This window comes from Helianthus annuus, chromosome 3, assembly GCF_002127325.2.
Source record: "Helianthus annuus cultivar XRQ/B chromosome 3, HanXRQr2.0-SUNRISE, whole genome shotgun sequence".
Taxonomy (NCBI): Eukaryota; Viridiplantae; Streptophyta; class Magnoliopsida; order Asterales; family Asteraceae; genus Helianthus; species Helianthus annuus.
This window is the reverse complement of record NC_035435.2, coordinates 174733901-174752792: the sequence shown is the minus strand read 5'-3', so window position 1 is coordinate 174752792 and position 18892 is coordinate 174733901. Positions and strand designations below refer to the sequence as shown.

At 37.7% G+C, this 18892-nt stretch overlaps 1 protein-coding gene across 1 annotated transcript; it reads left to right on the top strand.

The window, feature by feature from the left end:
- The first annotated feature begins 3089 nt into the window (after positions 1–3089).
- Positions 3090–4164, top strand: LOC110931027 (ethylene-responsive transcription factor ERF104). Its single transcript, XM_022174423.2, has one exon. It carries the CDS (start codon positions 3184–3186, stop codon positions 4012–4014), a length of 831 nt encoding a protein of 276 aa, XP_022030115.1. The 5' UTR covers positions 3090–3183; the 3' UTR covers positions 4015–4164.
- Positions 4165–18892: the final 14728 nt, after the last annotated feature.

Here is an 18892-nt window from a genome sequence, read left to right as displayed (position 1 = left end):
AAATGAACCAAACCAAAAACCGTCAATCTAACCGAATAAATCGATGTGATTAACCGAAAACTGATTAGTTAGTAAAATAGAGTAACTAATGAATTTGGTTTCGGCTTCGGTGGAAGATAATAACCAAACCGGCCGAACCATGCACAACACAATGAAATGAATTACCCGATTATTTCGCTTTTGATGTATATCTATCACAATAATGCTACAATAAATATTAATAAATAAGAAAACTAAACGAGTATTGCAATGCGATGTGTCGTTGCCGCATCGTGCATGCATCTTGCTAGTGTATATATATACATGTGTATTACATATTTTTTGGTATTCAAATCATATAATACAAGAGCTATTTGGTGTTTCAGCATTACTAATTTACATAGTCGGTTTTTATAATAAATTCAAGTTAGTTGTTTGAACAATCATATAATAATAATACGTCAGTTAAATAAAGTTTTTTACAGATTACATAATTATATCATCTATATTGTACAACCTCATTTAAATACACGGGTCTATAACCTAGTTAGTTAATATATGAATTGATTTATGATGCTACAATAGGGGTGTTAATGAGTCGATCCGATCTAATCGAGTGTCTGCTCATGCTCGGATTGAATTACAACCGATCGGATCGAATTTGAAAAACCGAGCACAAAAGTGATGCTCATGCTCGGATTAAATTTGAATCGATCGGATCGTTTTCGCTCGGTTTCGCTCGGTTTTTATCAAATTATAAAAAAATCGAGCGGATCGTTTTCGCTCGATTGAATTATAAGGCTGTGTTCAACAAAAACAAATTCTAACTTAATTAAAACATGTCCAACACTTTACTAACAAAAGCAATACATAACTAAAATCATGATTCTAAAAATGTTCTTAATAATATCAAGAAGCACAAAATAAAGTGAGAAATACAAATTGTTATTTAGTTCAAAAGCCATAAACTTCTTCTTTAAGCTTGATCATCTCCATCCACAAATTTAAACTTCAAATCAACATATAACCTATAAACACAAGCATTAAACAAAACCATTAAGTTCTACACATTACAAAACAAATTTTATGGTTTGTTAATTATAAAAATACCTTTCATTTATTATTAGACCCGTCTAGAGTCAACACATCAATTTCCAATTTTTCTTCATCTCTTGCAGCTTGCTACACATTAAAAAAACAAAATACAAATGTTAATGCATAAACTACAAAAGTATAAGTAGATTATAGGAATAGGGATTTAGGGTTAGATTTTGATATTAACTATTAAGTTGGGCTGAATATTGTTTGGGCTTTTAATTTTTTTTTTTTTTTTGCTAGTATATTTTTTGAGTTTTTAATCTTCAAAATCTATAATATATATATATATATATATATATATTATTAATAAAAATAATTCGAGCGAAACCGATCGATCAACGAGCGAGCGGACCTTTGCTCATGCTTGGATTGAATTTGAATCGAACCGATCCAAGCGGCTCATTTACAAATTGAGCGGAAATCGAACGAGCATTTTCAAACGATCGTCGAGCGATCCTCGATCGTCGAGCAATTTGGGTAGCTCTATGCTACAATGTATATTTAGCGTATTTATCTAACTAGTTGTTTACCATGCGCGCGCGTTGCGGCGCGCTAAACCAAATCGTTCTATAAGAATGACAAAACATGTCAAATAACAAAAAGTAACTCAAACTAAAACGTCACGTATTTTCGGTACCGGTTCGGCACCGGTATTCACCGATTTTTACCCTCAAATACAACCCCTGCCCAAGGGGCCACGCCGAAACTCAAGCCCACCCGGGGTGGTGACTTGGGCGTTTGTACCCAACCCACGACACAACCCCAGCCCCATACCCCATATCCTAATATTTCCTAGATTTTTTTAAACACATAGCCGTTGGCAAACGGCTAGCACAAACGGCTACTTGTCTTGGCCAATGAGATCCCGCCATGTCATCTTGATAGCCCCGCCCAACGCTCGGGCTGAAACCCCCCGCCTAAGGGGCCACGCCAAAACCCAAGCCCACCTGGGGTGGTGACTTGGGCGTTTGTACCCAACCCACGCCACAACCCCCGCCCCATACCCCATATTCTAATATTTCCTAGATCTTTTTTTAAACACATAGCCGTTGGCCAACAGCTAGCCTAAACGGCTACTTGTCTTGGCCAATGAGATCCCGCAATGTCATCTTGATAGCCCCGCTCAACGCCCGGGCTGAAACCCCCGCCCAAGGGGCAACGCCGAAACCCAACCCACCCGGGGTGGTGAATTGGGCATTTGTACCCAACCCACGCCACAACCCTCGCCCCATACCCCATATTCTAATATTTCCTAAATCTTTTTTTTAAACACATAGCTGTTGGCAAACGGCTAGCCCAAACGGCTACTTGTCTTGACCAATGAGATCCAACCATGTCATTTTGATAGCCCCGCACAATGCCCGGACTGAAACCCCCGCCCAAGGGGCCACGCCGAAACCCAAGCTCACCCGGGGTGGTGACTTGGGCGTTTGTACCCAACCCACGACACAACCCCCGCCCCATACCACATATTCTAATATTTCCTAGATTTTTTTAAACACATAGCCGTTGGCAAACGGCTAGCCCAAACGGCTACTTGTCTTGGCCAATGAGATCACGCCATGTCATCTTGATAGCCCCGCCCAACGCACGGGCTGAAACCCCCGCCTAAGGGGCCACGCCGAAACCCAAGCCCACCCGAGGTGGTGACTTGGACGTTTATACCCAACCCACGTCACAACCCCCGCCCCATACCCCATATTCTTATATTTCCTAGATCACTATTGATTTAGTTTGTTTTAATTAATATATGTTGAAATCACTATTTATTTAGTTAATATATCAAATGGCAATATCATAAATAAATGGTACTGTTCATTCACTTCTAATTTTATTAGTATATAATATAATATAATATAATATAATATAATTCTTACTATCAAATACAAGGTTATATTATATGTAAAATTAAATTAAAGTAAATAATAATTTGAACGAGGAGGTGGGAATTAAATGTATAATTTATTTATTGGCTATAAATAGAAGTCCTAGCTAGCGAATAACTCAAACCATTCGTTTTAATTCTCTCTATTCAACACATGAAAAGAAGCTCTGAAAACGTAACCTTAATTCGATCATAAAACAAGATACTCGATATATTCAAAAATGTCAGAAAGCATCTCAGATTCTGATTCTGCCATGCTTGAATTTGTTCGAAAATACCTTCTTGAAGATCCCGACATCTCGAGTCCTCCACCGGTGCCACACGCTCCTTCCGACAAACCACATTTCAGCCGGAGTTCAAGCTTCACAAGCCCTTTTTCATTCGAAAAATCCGTGGAACCATCGTTTTGTGTCGACTCGTTTGTCGATTCACTTACTTCTGTTATAAGTTCATGCAAATCATCAGGAGCATTTAGCCCTAGCAGTAATAGCATTATTAATCCATTTTTTCAAGATAATTGTCTAATGAGTTCATGCAGTGAGTCGACTCAGGGTCAGAGCCTGAGTCCAAGCTACACTCAATCCCATTCTTCACTAAATCTTTGTCCAGACACATCAAATGTGTTCCAACTCACAAACTGGGAAGGTGGACCATCACTTCACAGCCCGAGTTCCCCAGTTTCGGCTGAAACGGCGCAGTTTAAGGTCGACTTTTCGCTTGGAAAGGTCGAAAAGATGCAGAAAAATGAACAAAGAAGTAAAGATTGGAGACGCTTTAGAGGCGTAAGGCGACGTCCATGGGGAAAGTTTGCAGCCGAGATAAAGAACCCGTCGAAGAAAGGGGCTCGAATTTGGCTTGGAACGTTCTCCACACCCGAAGAAGCCGCATTGGCTTACGATCAAGCAGCTTTCAAGATTCGCGGTTCGCGAGCCATGGTTAACTTTCCTCATTTGATTGGGGCAAAAACAGTAAAACCTTTATGTTCCTTGTCACAAGTAGCCTTGGAATGTAAGTTGAAAAGCAAAGGCTTCCAAACAAAAACTGAAGAGTGACTCATTTCCTCTATCTCATGTAGTTCCAAAACAATAAGGACTTTGTATCATAGGTTAATCTCTTTTGCATGTCTTGTTTCTCAAACATTTAAGTGGAAATCAATACAAGAGTTTGAGATTAAAAGTTGAAGACTTGTACAGATTTTTATATTATTCATCTTTCAACCATTTTAGAATACAAGAGTTTGAGATTAAAAGTTGAAGACTTGTACAGTTTTTTATATTATTTATCTTTCAACCATTTTAGGGGTCTTCTAACTTTTTATTTTTTTCTAGGTGTTGTAGTAAAATCATAAGCTGTTCTAGGAAAGTTTTGAACTTGTTTTGGTTTTTAAGAAGTCTGCTGTTCAAAGGAGAACACTTCTTTTTTTTCCTTTTGCCATATTAGCATATTTACGAGTTCGCTTATCACGTGAATATCTGGTTTCGTTTCAGATTGTTTTAGAGTGCGCTACCGTAGGTTCAAGGGCGTAGCTTTGTGGGTGCGGCCGACCCTCCGAACTTTTCGCTCAATAGTGGAGGGTGTGTAGTTTTCGTATAGAAATTTTTGGGTATATACGTTTTTGACCCCCCGGTCGGAAATCTCAAGCTTCGCCACTGCATAGGTTGTAAACTCTCTAGAAACCAAAACACCTCTAGAAACCTATTAGAAACAGTTATTCTTTTGCTGGATCCCCAGAAATAAAAATAAAAATAAACAAATAAATAAATCTCTAACTTGAAGCAGCTGTAGAAATCACAGCAAATTAATTGTAAATAATGATGACACAAGTGTGACTATGACTGTATATATTAATTAGTTATAATTTCTTGAATAGTTTGAAGAAGGTTTCTTGGGGTCAAGAATGATGAGGTCATGTTCACAAGAAGTTGAAGTTAAATACAGTTAATATTTCGAGTTATTAATTCCATATAAGAACCAAAAGTAACTGCCAGCATGTGGTACAAACAAGAAAGCCAGAACAAAAGTAGAAGAAGCACAACGAAAGAAACATTATTATTACCATTAATATATTCAACGTGATGTCCATAAACAAATAGGTGAAACCCTAGAGAACAATGATAGCACAACTCACCGTAACCTAACACATGTTCAAGTAAAAAAAAGTTATATTAAATTTACTAATCAGTGCTAAAAAAAAAAAATAATAAAATAAAATAAAAAATTCATTTTCCTACAAAAACTTCATATTTAAAAAATGGCCTGAAATTGCGACCAAATACCAACACCAATGATAATGAAAACCCTAAATTAGTGACTAAATGTGTACCACGATCTTTTCTCCAAGGAAAACATTTTGATTGGAAACAGTCGTTTCCTACAAAATTTGCATAAGGAACTTAACTGAGACAAAGATAGGTTGTCAAGAACGTAGAAAGAGTAAGATGGGCAGTTGGTCGATCACATCTAATATGGATCGTACATGTATAGTAATTGGAGTCGGCATCATAAGACTTTTACTAGCGGTTAATATTGCAAAGTGATCTTTCAAAGTTTCAACTAAGTCCTGCTTGTAAAAATAATCAAATTTTAAAATCAACCATTAAAAATGGTAAATAATCGCCTTAATAATCGGTTAAAAACTAGAACAATTACTTCACATTCAGATATCGTTGTTAGTTTTTAGGCAAGTGTATAGCTACTTTTAAGTAGATGTGTTCAAATTCGGATATCCAAAAATTTCAAATAGTTAATTTCACCATCCAATACATATATGGATAATGAAATGGATATTCGAATTCCTAAATACCAACCAGAAACTAATCAAATACAAGTAAGTACACTTGATGTGAAGTTGTACAAATGATAAATATCTAAATGTCCAAAATAATAGTCAAATACAATAATCATTAAAAAGTAAAAAGGTCTCAAAACATTGAAAACGTTGAAAATGTTAATTAAAGATAATAAATAAAAATGTATAAATAATAAGTAATAATATAATTTAAAAAAATTAATCAAAATATTTCGGATATGTAGGTCCCTCGGAGGATGAGGTTAAACCTTATCCTTGTTATGTCTAACACACTAGCAAGTGCGGAATCCAAGCTAGAATGCAAACCAAGATGAAACAAGCAAATACAAGACACACACTATTCACCGATTAACACCACTTGTATTAATACGTATGAAAGGTTCGGTTACAAGCTCAATGTCTACAAATCTATTTTGCAAACTCTCTAAGTGTGTGTGTGTTCTCACAGAAGTGTCTTTGTGTTCTCAAGTGTCTGCCTTTCTCTCGTGTCTGAAAGAGAAGTGAACACATTACATGGGTATATATACCCAACACAGATCGTCTGGTCGAAGGATCAGATAGATTGATCGAAGGATCATCTATCGATCTGAAACCTGTCGAAGAATCTACATATACCTCGAAGGATTATCTATCGAGGTCCATCAACATCCATCGAAGGTTTATCTTTCGAGCTCATCGAAGGATCTAAACTATCCTTCGATGACTCATCCTTCGACACAGACATATTACAATTATGTACCAACTGATTGTCCAAGTCAAACCAGGAGGATGGTTGACTTGGTCAAACTTACAGGACTAACAATGGACATCGTTTTATATCAGACAAAATACAGACAAAGTACAGACACAAGTGCACCAACAAACTCCCCCTTGGCTGTAGCTTTGTCTCGATCTTCGTGTCTTCAAGTCTCTGACGTCCTTTCAAGTCATCAATGTCGGAGGATCTTTAAAGTCTTCACGTCTTGAAAGCAGAAAGTGTATCAACAAACTCCCTGTTTCATGTGGGAAGTGTGTTGACAAACTCCCCCTTAACATAAGCTCCCCCCTTGAGTTATGCTCGTGACTGACTTGACCATTAATGCTTGAGATCCTTGTGGTGTTGATGATGGTCCGCGGCAACTCGATCATCTTCATCATTTGAGTGCCTTCACGTCGTGTCTTCATTCCGAAGCTTGTCGTTGACCATGTTCTCCTTGCCTTTAGAATCTGCACATGCAAGAAATCTAAACGCGTAATGAGAACAACTGCTTGGAATATAGTTAATATAAACAAATGACACACTAATGACCATGTCACAATCAAACACCGTCCGACAGTTTGAAAGTTTAGTAAATTTGTCAGTTTTAGTGTCTAACTTTCAAAACTTGCAAATTTCGACCGTTTATGAAGATTTAGTCAATTCGGTTTTCGTTCAGGTTTCAGGTAACGAAGACTCGAGATCCAACATCGTACGATCGAAAATAAAATAGAAATAAAATCTTTTTGGCTTTTATAAAGTTTATATTAAAACACACCTAAAATCTTTTTGGAATTTTTGAATATTTCAAATGTAAAGACTGAAAGCAGTAAATAAATATATACAGACATTCTTTTTGTGAGTTTCGAGGGTAAGAGAATCATATCAGTGTACGGTCATGCCAAAACGCTCTTGTTGTTCAATTAGTTAACATTAAGATAAGCATCCTATAACAATTATCGATATTGCTGTCCACTTAAGCTCAACTTATCAGATGTAATCATGGCGAGGGGATACGTTAAGGTATGATTTATGCTTACCGACCGGTGTTCATCCACATCACGACACATTCCCGTATCAAGGTGTGCACGAGGGTTCATCTTACCGGTGAGTATACCGATTATCATCTGTTTGACCGTATATGATGTGAGATTCTCACTTATTTTGATTTGAAAACAAGCCCTATGTGATATAATCACTTATTGATGAGGAACTTGATTTTCATATGCATGAGGGCACAGGAGCAAGTCCGTGAACAGGTCAGTACTTCCGTACAGCAGAGAGACGAACTTGACTCCCGGATAAATGTGATATTTTATCACTTATTTGTTTGGACATGTGATTGTTTATCACTTATTTGTTTGAATGCAGTATGTACACGTATGTATAGTATCATGGAAGATCTAGACTTGCGTCCCCGTTATTTTTCGGTAAAAGATACAACCATGATACCCAGATGATAAGCAGCATAAAGACCGAATATCTCAGAACCTCGGCAATCTCTCAAACGAAATTTCGGTACTAAGACCATATGCCAATGAATGGTTCCCACCTGGTCTTCAGTCGATTTAAGTTTATATCACCCTGCACACTTTAAAATGATTGTGAGCCTACCGATACATCTTATATAGAGCTGCTTATCGTTTTTCATTTAAGATTTAAAGAGGTTTGGATAGACCACTGATGTACTATCATTTTCTCTTTTGCTCGCCAGGAAACTCATTTTTGTTTTTCTATTGTTTTTGTGTTTTTTGAATTTTTTCGATGTTTTTGGATTTTCAAATTTTTGGATTTACTCCCCCTACAATCAATAAACTAAGACAAATTTAAAACACAAAGGTATTTACAAAAATGATTTTCCGATGTTGGTTTACTCTTGCTTGACCTTAATGCCGTTTACCAATAATAAAAAGTCAAATCTTGATTTGTCAAATGCTTTGGTAAAAAGGTCGGCACGTTGGTCATCGGTGTGGACCTTAACAACATCGATTAGCCTTTTCTCAAAGCAATCACGTATGAAGTGATATTTGATTTCGATGTGTTTGGTCTTTGAGTGCTGCACAGGATTTCTAGTGATCTGTAATGCAGCAAAATTATCAACGTAAATAGGAGTAGTTAGGAATTCAAAACCGTAGTCGCGTAATTGTTGTTGGATCCAAAGAACTTGGGAGCAACAACTTGAGGCAGCAATGTATTCAGCTTCGCATGTTGATGTAGCGACGCATGTCTGCTTCTTGCACTGCCATGTGACTAGGCGATTTCCTAAAAACTGACATCCAGCCGTTGTGGATTTTCCGTCGATTTTGCATCTGCCAAAATCAGAATCACTGAAAGCGATCAAGTTAAAGTTATTATCCCTAGGGTACCATAGACCGGTGTTAGGGCAACCCTTCAAATAACGAAAAATCCTTTTTACAGCTGCAAGATGTGAGGCCTTCGGGTTGACTTGATATCTGGCAAGCAGGCACGTTGGGTACATTATGTCTGGCCTTGATGCTGTGAGGTACATAAGAGATCCGATCATTGCGCGGTAATATGAGGGGCTAACAGCTTCACCCTTCAAGTCTGGGGTAATTCCGTGATTTTGTGGCAGTGGGGTACCAATGGGCGTTGCATCAGACATCTGGAACCGGCTCAAGATGTCACCAACATATTTAGTCTGATGAATAAATATCCCAGACTCAGTTGGTTGCACTTGTAGGCCCAAAAAGAAAGTCATTTCCCCCATAGCACTCATCTCGAACTTATCCTGCATTATGCGCTCGAAATTCCTACACAAGACATCATTAGTAGAACCAAAAATAATATCATCAACGTATACCTGTACCAGAAGAAGATCTCCATCTTGTTCTTTGATGAAAAGAGTACAATCAATAAGACCTCTTCGAAAACCGTTCTCCAGCAGATAGTTAGATAAGGTTGCATACCAAGCTCGCGGTGCTTGATGTAGACCATAGAGAGCTTTGTTGAGCAACCAAACCCGATCGGGATGGATAGGATCTTCAAAACCTGGAGGCTGTTCGACGTACACCTCTTCTTCAACCACACCATGTAAGAATGCACTTTTGACGTCCATCTGGTAAACCTTGAATCCTTTGAATGAGGCATAAGCCAGAAAGATCCGAATTGCTTCCAGACGTGCAACAGGTGCATAGACTTCGTTGTAGTCGATTCCTTCTATCTGACGAAAACCTTGAACGACTAAACGTGCTTTGTTCCGGATAACAACTCCGCGGTCATCCTTTTTGCATTTGAAAACCCAACGGGTACCAATCTTCTTGTAGCCAGCAGGTTTCTCTACGAGTTTCCAGACACCAAGCTTCTGGAATTGTTGCAATTCTTCCTGCATTGCTTCAACCCAAGAGTTATCTTTCATGGCTTCCTTCCAAGTTCTTGGCTCTTCCTGTGAAACATAACACGCGAGAGACCAATCGTTTTGTTGTCCGGATTCTCGAATAGCTGCATACAGGCCTGCATTGTTGTTGTTTCGCAACATGTTTCTTGTTTGAATGCCACTTTGCACATTTCCGATGATGTTTTGTTGAGGATGGGTATTATGAATCCTTGTTTCTAGATTATCTGGAACTGGAATATTTATACCCAGATTGTTGAAATTGAGATCAACAACTAAATCAATGCCCGGAATTGACGAAGAGGATGATGCAGTAGCTTCAGCTGTTCTAGGGGCATCCACTGGAGGAGTACCCTCTGAAGTACCATGAACTGCTGTTGTTGGAGCTTCTTGATCTGCATCTAGAAATTCATCATCCTCTGAAGATTCGTTCAATTCGGTTGCATCATGAAAATCCTCATTGTCGAGAGGATTATTGTTCACCGAAGATGGTTCTTGATTGACAAGAATTGGACGAACCACCGGTGAAACTGTTGCATTGTCACTCTCGAAAAACATCCTTGCTGCAGCACTTTCTTCAACGGCTTCAACATTGATCAAATTGAAAAAGTCATCGTACTCAAACATCCAAGGCTGACCAGGACATTTAACTGGCAAAGTGTGCCTTTGTACTCTGACCTCAGACCATTCCTCGACCCTTTTAGTCTCTAGATTCCAGACTCTTAAGTTCGGGGTGGCATACCCAAGAAAGTATCCATCAATTGCTTTAGCCCCAAACTTTCCATTAGGATCGATGATTGTACATGGAGCTCCAAACGGTTCAAGATAAGACAAATCTGGTTTCCGTTTTTGAAGAAGCTCAAAGCAGGTCTTATTGTGCCTTTTGACTGTAAGGACTCGGTTCAATGTATAACATGCAGAGGCCACAGCTTCAGTCCAGAATGGAATGGGCAACTGCGACTCTACCAACATTGTCCTAGCAGTCTCGATCAATGTGCGATTCTTACGTTCAGCGACGCCATTCTGTTGAGGAGTATAAGCTGCACTAAACTCATGAAGAATACCCTTTGAAGTGCAAAACTCTGCCATGGCATGATTTTTAAATTCAGTACCATTGTCGCTACGTATCCGCCTAACCTTCAACTTATACAAATTCTCAATCTGAATGATCAAGTTTTTGATAATACCAAAGGTTTCACTCTTGTGTGCCATGAACGCCACCCAAGAAAATCTTGAATAATCATCAGTAATCACGAGGCAGTATTGATCATTCCGAATACTCTTGTGCTTGACAGGACCGAACAAATCCATGTGCAAACGTTCAAGAGGAACTGCCACCGTGTTAATCTTCTTTGTAGGATGTCGTTTCTTCGTTTGTTTTCCTTTCTGGCACGAAACACAGACGTCTTGAAGATGGAAGTTTTTAAGAGGAACACCATTCACCAATTCATTTGAAACCAAATGATTCATTTTGCGTAAGTGAATGTGACCCATTCGTCTGTGCCAAGAGATAGAGTCTTTTTCTGTGGCTTTGGAAACGAAACAAGTTGCTTGTGCAGACGTAGTAATAGCTTGGCTCATATCAAGGACGTACAAATCATTTATCCTTGGAGCTGACAAGAGAATCCATTCTTTTGGAATTTTGAAGCCTGGTTTCAGCACATAACATCCATTAGCATCAAAGTGTACTGAGAATTGCTTGTCACAAATTTGAGAAACACTAAGAAGATTGTGATCAAGTTGTTGCACAAAGTTGATCTTGTCAAAGCTGACAATCCCGTTGGAAATCATTCCTTCACCCGTAATATAACCACCTTTATCTCCAGCAAATGCAACATAACCTCCTCTAATAGATTTGACGTCGTAGAGAAGCTTCATGTCGCCTGTCATGTGCCTGGATGCCCCACTATCAACAATCCAATGACTACTGATAGTTCCTCCTGGAACACCCTGCACATGAACTCAATCAATTAGTTGGAGATGGGGACCCAAGCCATTGTGGTCTTGGGTCTTCCATTTTCATCAATAACAATAACTTCTTGTCTTTGATGATTGGTAAATTGTGATGGTCCCCCTGATTCAGTAACCGTTTTTGGTTTCCAGGTCTGTTTTGTTTTACCAGTGTTATTCTTTAAAATTTTAACTTCATGGTTGTCTGAAGTTTTTGAATTTTCTGGCTTTACAGAAACAGCTGTTTTGTTAACCACATCGGTTTTAATCGCCTTTTCAATTTTCTTGACCTGTTGGCGTCTCTGTTTCATTTCCCGTTCTTTTACAAGGCGGGGATCTTGTTTTACCGAAACAGTTTGCCTGCGGTCAGTTTGGTCACGGGGAACATCAACCTTTCCTTTTTGTTTATGAAGATATGGACAATTTCGAATTATATGTCCAATTGTTCCACACTCAAAACATGATCTTTGTTCAACAAACCCCGAAGTATCATGTGATCGTCTTGCCGATGATGATGAACTTTGTGATCCCGAGGTACTAGGTTTTGAACTACTTAGTTCATTTCTTTTCTGTATAGTTGCTTTCTTAACAAAATCTAAGTTAGATTTGTTTTCAAACGTTTCGATTTTGTCCGTTCCCGTCGATTTCACAAAGTTTACATTTTTGTTCTTCTTTTGATTCGGCTTCTTTTGTGCTTGAGTCGGTGATTTTCCTTTTGGCTTGATGTGACTTTGCTGTTTCTGCACTGTTGGTAATTTCTTATTGCCACATTGTTTTCGAATTTCGGCCTTTGGAATAGGAGGACACTGTGTAACTGTAACACGTGGTCCTTTCTTTCCTAAAAACTTACTTGTCGAATTTTCAAAGACTTTACTTATTAAAGATTGATTAACATTCTTAATAGGAAAATCTTTGTCAGAGTAGATTTTATCATCACCAACAAGAGTGTACAGCAAGTTCACACTCTCCGACTCTTTTTCAGACGAGGACTCGATTGCAAAAGTCTTAGCGGGTTTTGCAAGAGGATCACATAGAATGTAGTTCTCAAGAGGTATGTTCTCATCTTTAACTACCGCATCAGACTTTGTTGGGACAGCATCATCAGAAGAATCAGCATCCTCAGTAATGACTGGAGGATCTTGATTCAGGTCAGCAGAAGACACACATGTATCTGCTGATACATCTGAACCTGATGATACTTCTTTCTTGTATCCGAGCCCTGTAGCAAACTCCTTTACATCTAGAGGAACAGATGGTTCAAAGAACACTCTATCCTCCTCGTCAGGCATTGCATCATAATTGTGTCTCATTGGTGGTGGACATTTCTTGTAACCTATGCATGTGACATCCCGTTTCTCTTTCTGAACGTCAATGATGTGATCCAACACATAGCTAGAGCTCAAATAACTGTCTAGCTTAAGTTGGATCGCCTCACTTTCGGTTTTCACACAAGCCATCTCTTTTTGCATAATCTCAAGACGAGATATATACAAATTAATGTCAGTTTGTTTTCTGAAAACCATTTTAGTTAGCTCGGTTTTATCTTTCTTTAACTTTTCAATTACCGATTTAAACTCCTTTTCATGGTTTTCATAAAACATATTGGCTTCAGTGCATTTTGAAAGATCCATGGTCAACTTTTGATTGTGGATGAATGTCACATCATAATTCTCTTGCAAAGCCTCGTGTTTGCTTTGCAATTCACACCACTTGGCATTCAAAGAAACATGTTTGTCTTGCAAGTCAAACAAACTAGCTTGTAAAGCATCATGTTTGCCTTGCAACTCAGACATGTTTGCCTCTAAATCAGCACATTTAACATGCAAACTATCACAATTAATAGCAGTGGGTTCATCGACACATACCTGACTTGATGAACTGTCGACATTAGCCATAAAGGCTGAATGGAGAGAAGACGAAGAGTAAGCAGCTTGATCCACCAAGATAGATCTTCTTTGAGTTCTTGCTGCAGCTTCCTCTAAAAGCTCATCAATATCTGCATCGACTGACGCATTTGATGTCTCACCCATATGATCATCGCCTGAACTTGAGGATTCTTCATCTGAACTCCTGCTATATCCCGAAGAGTCTTCATCCTCAGAAGATTCACCACCATTGGCGGAAGATTCTCCACCACTGGTGTGAACTAAATCCTTAACCACTTCAGCAAAACATGTTGTTCCATCTGGAGCATCACCACTCAACTGGATTGACCAATCACAACCTTCATCCACTTGAACCACAAGTGCCCGGTTGGCATTTGATGTTCCAACTTGGCTCTGGTTGTTGACAGGTATTAATGTACGCTCATTGTTCCTGTTCTGGTTATGCTGGTTGCCTTGGTTTCTGAAGGGGTTCTGGTTCCCGTGCTGTGCTGGCTTTGTACATTCCCTTTTGAAGTGACCCCGTTCACCACAATTGAAGCACTTTACTGCCTGTTTATCGAACCCATACTTGGTGTCTTTCTTGCTTTCCAAGCTGGTTCTGCCAGTGCTTTCCATGAAATCCTTTGCCCTTCTTACAGCACTAGCGAAGGCCCACTTGATATCCATCAAGTCCATCTCTTCCTTATCAATCTGCCGATAGTCTTCTTGTGTCAGATTAATGTTGCCAATCTGACCTTCCACTAACCCACAGTACGCGCTCACTACCGTGTTAAGCAGCTCCATGTGTTCCCTTGCTACTTCTACACTGACCTTAGAGAAGCTTGAAGTGTCGAGCTGTACTGTATTTGGTTTTGATTGCTGACCAGCAGATGATGTCCCTCCATAACACGCTTGTTGTTGAGCAAGAGGGGGAGGAGGTGGTTGTATTGGATTTCCATACATGTCTGTGGTGGGAGCTGGCTTAACAGGAACTTGTACTGGATTGCCATACATATCTGCGCTTGTGACAAATGACGTTTGAAGTGGAGCATGTGGACCGGTTCTTGTAGATGAAGAACTGGAAGTTCCATAATACATTTCTGGATTTTGTGGCACTGGAACTCTTTTTGCCTTTAATGTTTCCTCCTGATCCTTGTTTTCTAAAAGCTGCACGAAGTCGTTGATGTTTGTAGTTCTCAAAACTCCGTTATACTTCAAGATTTCCAAGAAACTATTCCATTGTGGAGGCAATGCATCAGCAAACTTCTTCACCACCTCTGCTGTAGTTGTCGCTACTCCAAAATTGTTCAACTCTGTAAGCAAGTGATAAAACCGCCTTGTCATGTCTCCCAAAGACTCCTTATCCATGCACGTGAAACCGTCAAATTCTTTCTTGAGAAGATCATGACGCAATTGGCGTGTTGCTTCATTCCCTACTCCTCTGGTTTTCAACCCGTCCCACAACTTCTTCGTTGTCTTGAAACTGACAAACTGGTGGTAGATATCTTTGCTTAACGCCTGAGTGAGAATGGCGTATGCTTTCTTTTCCAGATCATACGTTTTCTTTTGATCTTCAGGAAGATCGGCAAACGTAGCAGTATCTGAAGCAGCAACCTCTATAGCTTGATCGAAATCTGTAGTGAAACGTATCCACAGTTCGGTATTTTGACCAAGAACGTATGTACGAAATCTATCAACCCAACCCGGATACTCGTTTAAGTGCATCAACTTTGGAGGTCGATTCAAACTTCCGGTTTCGCTTTCGCTCAATAAGATACTTTGAATGCTCGGAGTTTGATTTGATACTAATGCCCATTGACCTGTCGATATGGCATTTGCTTGCGAAGATGTTGACACCGGAGATTCGGCCCATGAGGGAGATAGACTAGTATTTGTGTACTTTCCACTATCTGGAGCCGGTGTACCCCACCATGAGGGAGTTGAACCTGTACTCGTGTATTTTCCACTATCTGGAGCCGGAGTTCCCCACCAACTTGGGTTCATGTTTGATAAGAAGAATGAAATCTATGTTAATATTTCGAATGATAACAACCAGCCGAAGGATCCCTGATCGAAAGACCTGAAAAACACAAACTTGTTAAGCCTAAACAGACTAGGATCGAAGGATCAATACTTGTTCGAAGGATCAACAGTGTTCGAAAGATCACTGTTGAATTTCGAACAATGATTTCGAAAGATTCACAATTGAAAGATCCTTATCTTTCGAATATATATCCTTCGAAAAGATTCCCTGGATCGAAGGATAAGTCTCAGACTTCGAAGGATGTTCGAAGGATGATTATCTATCGAAACTTCCTTTGATCGAAAGATGATCTTTCGACTTCGAAGGATATCCTTCGATCTCTACTGACACAGTTGACAAAAAGGTGACAGGTTGGTGAAAAGGTGATGGGTTGGTAGAAAGCTTTCGGCAGAAAGGTATGTTCAGACCATACCTTTTTCACCAAAACCAATTTGACCAATAAAATATACTAAAAATGGAAGGATCTTATCCAGAAACCGGTCACCGGAGTAAGCCGGAATTTGGCCGGAAATCACCAAGTTTCTTAAAAACAAGTTTTTAAGTTACCCAAACCGTCCTTTAACACACCCGGTTAGTTTAGAACACGTTTTTACGTCAAGAAATGCGAGAAAAACACTAAAAACGGGTGCTAAACCATGTGAGTTTTGTCCAAACACTCCAAGGTCTTGTATAAACTCGGTTTTTAACAAGGAAAAGAGCCACGGCTCTGATACCACTTGTAGGTCCCTCGGAGGATGAGGTTAAACCTTATCCTTGTTATGTCTAACACACTAGCAAGTGCGGAATCCAAGCTAGAATGCAAACCAAGATGAAACAAGCAAATACAAGACACGCACTATTCACCGATTAACACCACTTGTATTAATACGTATGAAAGGTTCGGTTACAAGCTCAATGTCTACAAATCTATTTTGCAAACTCTCTAAGTGTGTGTGTTCTCACAGAAGTGTCTCTGTGTTCTCAAGTGTCTGCCTTTCTCTCGTGTCTGAAAGAGAAGTGAACACATTACATGGGTATATATACCCAACACAGATCGTCTGGTCGAAGGATCAGATAGATTGATCGAAGGATCATCTATCGATCTGAAACCTGTCGAAGGATCTACATATACCTCGAAGGATATTCTATCGAGGTCCATCAACATCCATTGAAGGTTTATCTTTCGAGCTCATCGAAGGATCTAAACTATCCTTCGATGACTCATCCTTCGACACAGACATATTACAATTATGTACCAACTGATTTTCCAAGTCAAACCAGGAGGATGGTTGACTTGGTCAAACTTACAGGACTAACAATGGACATCGTTTTATATCAGACAAAATACAGACAAAGTACAGACACAAGTGCACCAACAGGATATCTGAAATATCAGATTGTTTTTAAATTACTATCAGAATCTAAATCCTTTTGGGTTTGGAATTTCGAATAATTAGGTTTTAGTTACGGATCTATTTGAACACATCAACTGTCAAAGGGGTTAGCAATACTTTTATGTCTACTTTTACTCTCCATCTTACTTTGATTCTCTTAGCCGCATTTTATTTTATGTAGATAACTATATTGTATACTACGCAATAAGGTTCTTTAGAGTTGGGGGTCTCGTTGGGAGTAGCTCATTCATCTCCTGCGATAGGGGTAAGTTTAATTGCCCTTATCTCACTACTGATAACTCTACTGTTAGTAGAATTTTATTGGGTACGATTGTTTATTTGCTTTATTTTACAAAATTTAGTTAATAAATATAAATAATGAAAACCCAATATTAATGTAGCAAGCTAAAAAAATCAATGTCAAAGCCCTAAATATAGGAATTTGAATTCTAACACTGGTACTCAAGTTTGGCATTGTCGCACTACTATAAAAATGACTATCATCGATAAAGCAACATCGACACTTTGAAATTTAATATCGTAATTACACATTAGTTTCGTACTGTGAGAGGTTGGTCATTGATGTATCGATCGAATCATTAGTTTCAGTTCATTGGTCATAATAATATCTCAGCACTCAGCTTCTATTATTTCTAGTCAGATGAAAAATTGCAGTTGTAGATGTTTTTAATTCATATCAAAGGTTGATTACAACATATTGTGTTTTAAACCACCTCGGACGACTTATCAAGTGAAGACGTATTGACTTTAGTTTCATGCAGCGTAGAAGGATATGGGTCGATCGATAAATGAGCTTAGGTGCCACCGCATTAAGAGATTATTATATTCTTATGATTAATGTAAAACTAAACCAATGAAATTTCAAATTCAAGGATTTAAGTATATTTACATTATTTTATATTTTACTTTATTCCTGTTTCTTTGACCCTTTTTATACAAACCACGAGGTCAATCAGAATCATGTTGTGATTAAAAAATTCCTACAGATTCACATACATCATACAAAAGACAAAAGGATGAAAATGAAAAGGATGTAACGAATCAACAATAAGTTGTATACAAATTGTTTGAGCCTGTACTGCCAGTGACCACCGAATGCATTCAAATAATTTATGTTGCTATGAAATTTATTATGTTAATATATCTAGTATATAAATCTTTATCACCATGAAACTACATAATTTAAGTTTTAATATATTGATCAAATCAGTAAGTTTTAATATATTGATAAAATCAGTAGCTTCCTAAATAATTTGTGTTAAACTTAAAACTAAATAGTCAAGAAGTTTATATATGTTTCATATTTAGTTAATTTATTTATAATATTATATAAAAGTTCACAAAAATATAACAATATTAGAAAAATGGTTAGTTTTAAATGGTCAGAAGAAAGTTGAGTGGAAGAATGAAAAAAGTTAAGTTATATTAGATTAGATATTCTATACATATTTTAACTTCATTTTTTAAGGATTTATATTATATTATATTATATTATATTATATTATATTATATTATATTATATTATATTATATTATATTATATTATATTATATTATATTATATTATATTATATTATATTATATTATATTATATTATATTATATTATATTATATTATATTATATTATATTATATTATATTATATTATATTATATTATATTATATTATATTATATTATATTATATTATATTATATTATATTATATTATATTATATTATATTATATTATATTATATTATATTATATTATATTATATTATATTATATTATATTATATTATATTAT

Excerpts from the sequence above, each read along its gene's own strand:
- LOC110931027 (XM_022174423.2), top strand. The coding sequence starts at position 3,184 with ATGTCAGAAAGCATCTCAGATTCTGATTCTGCCATGCTTGAATTTGTT.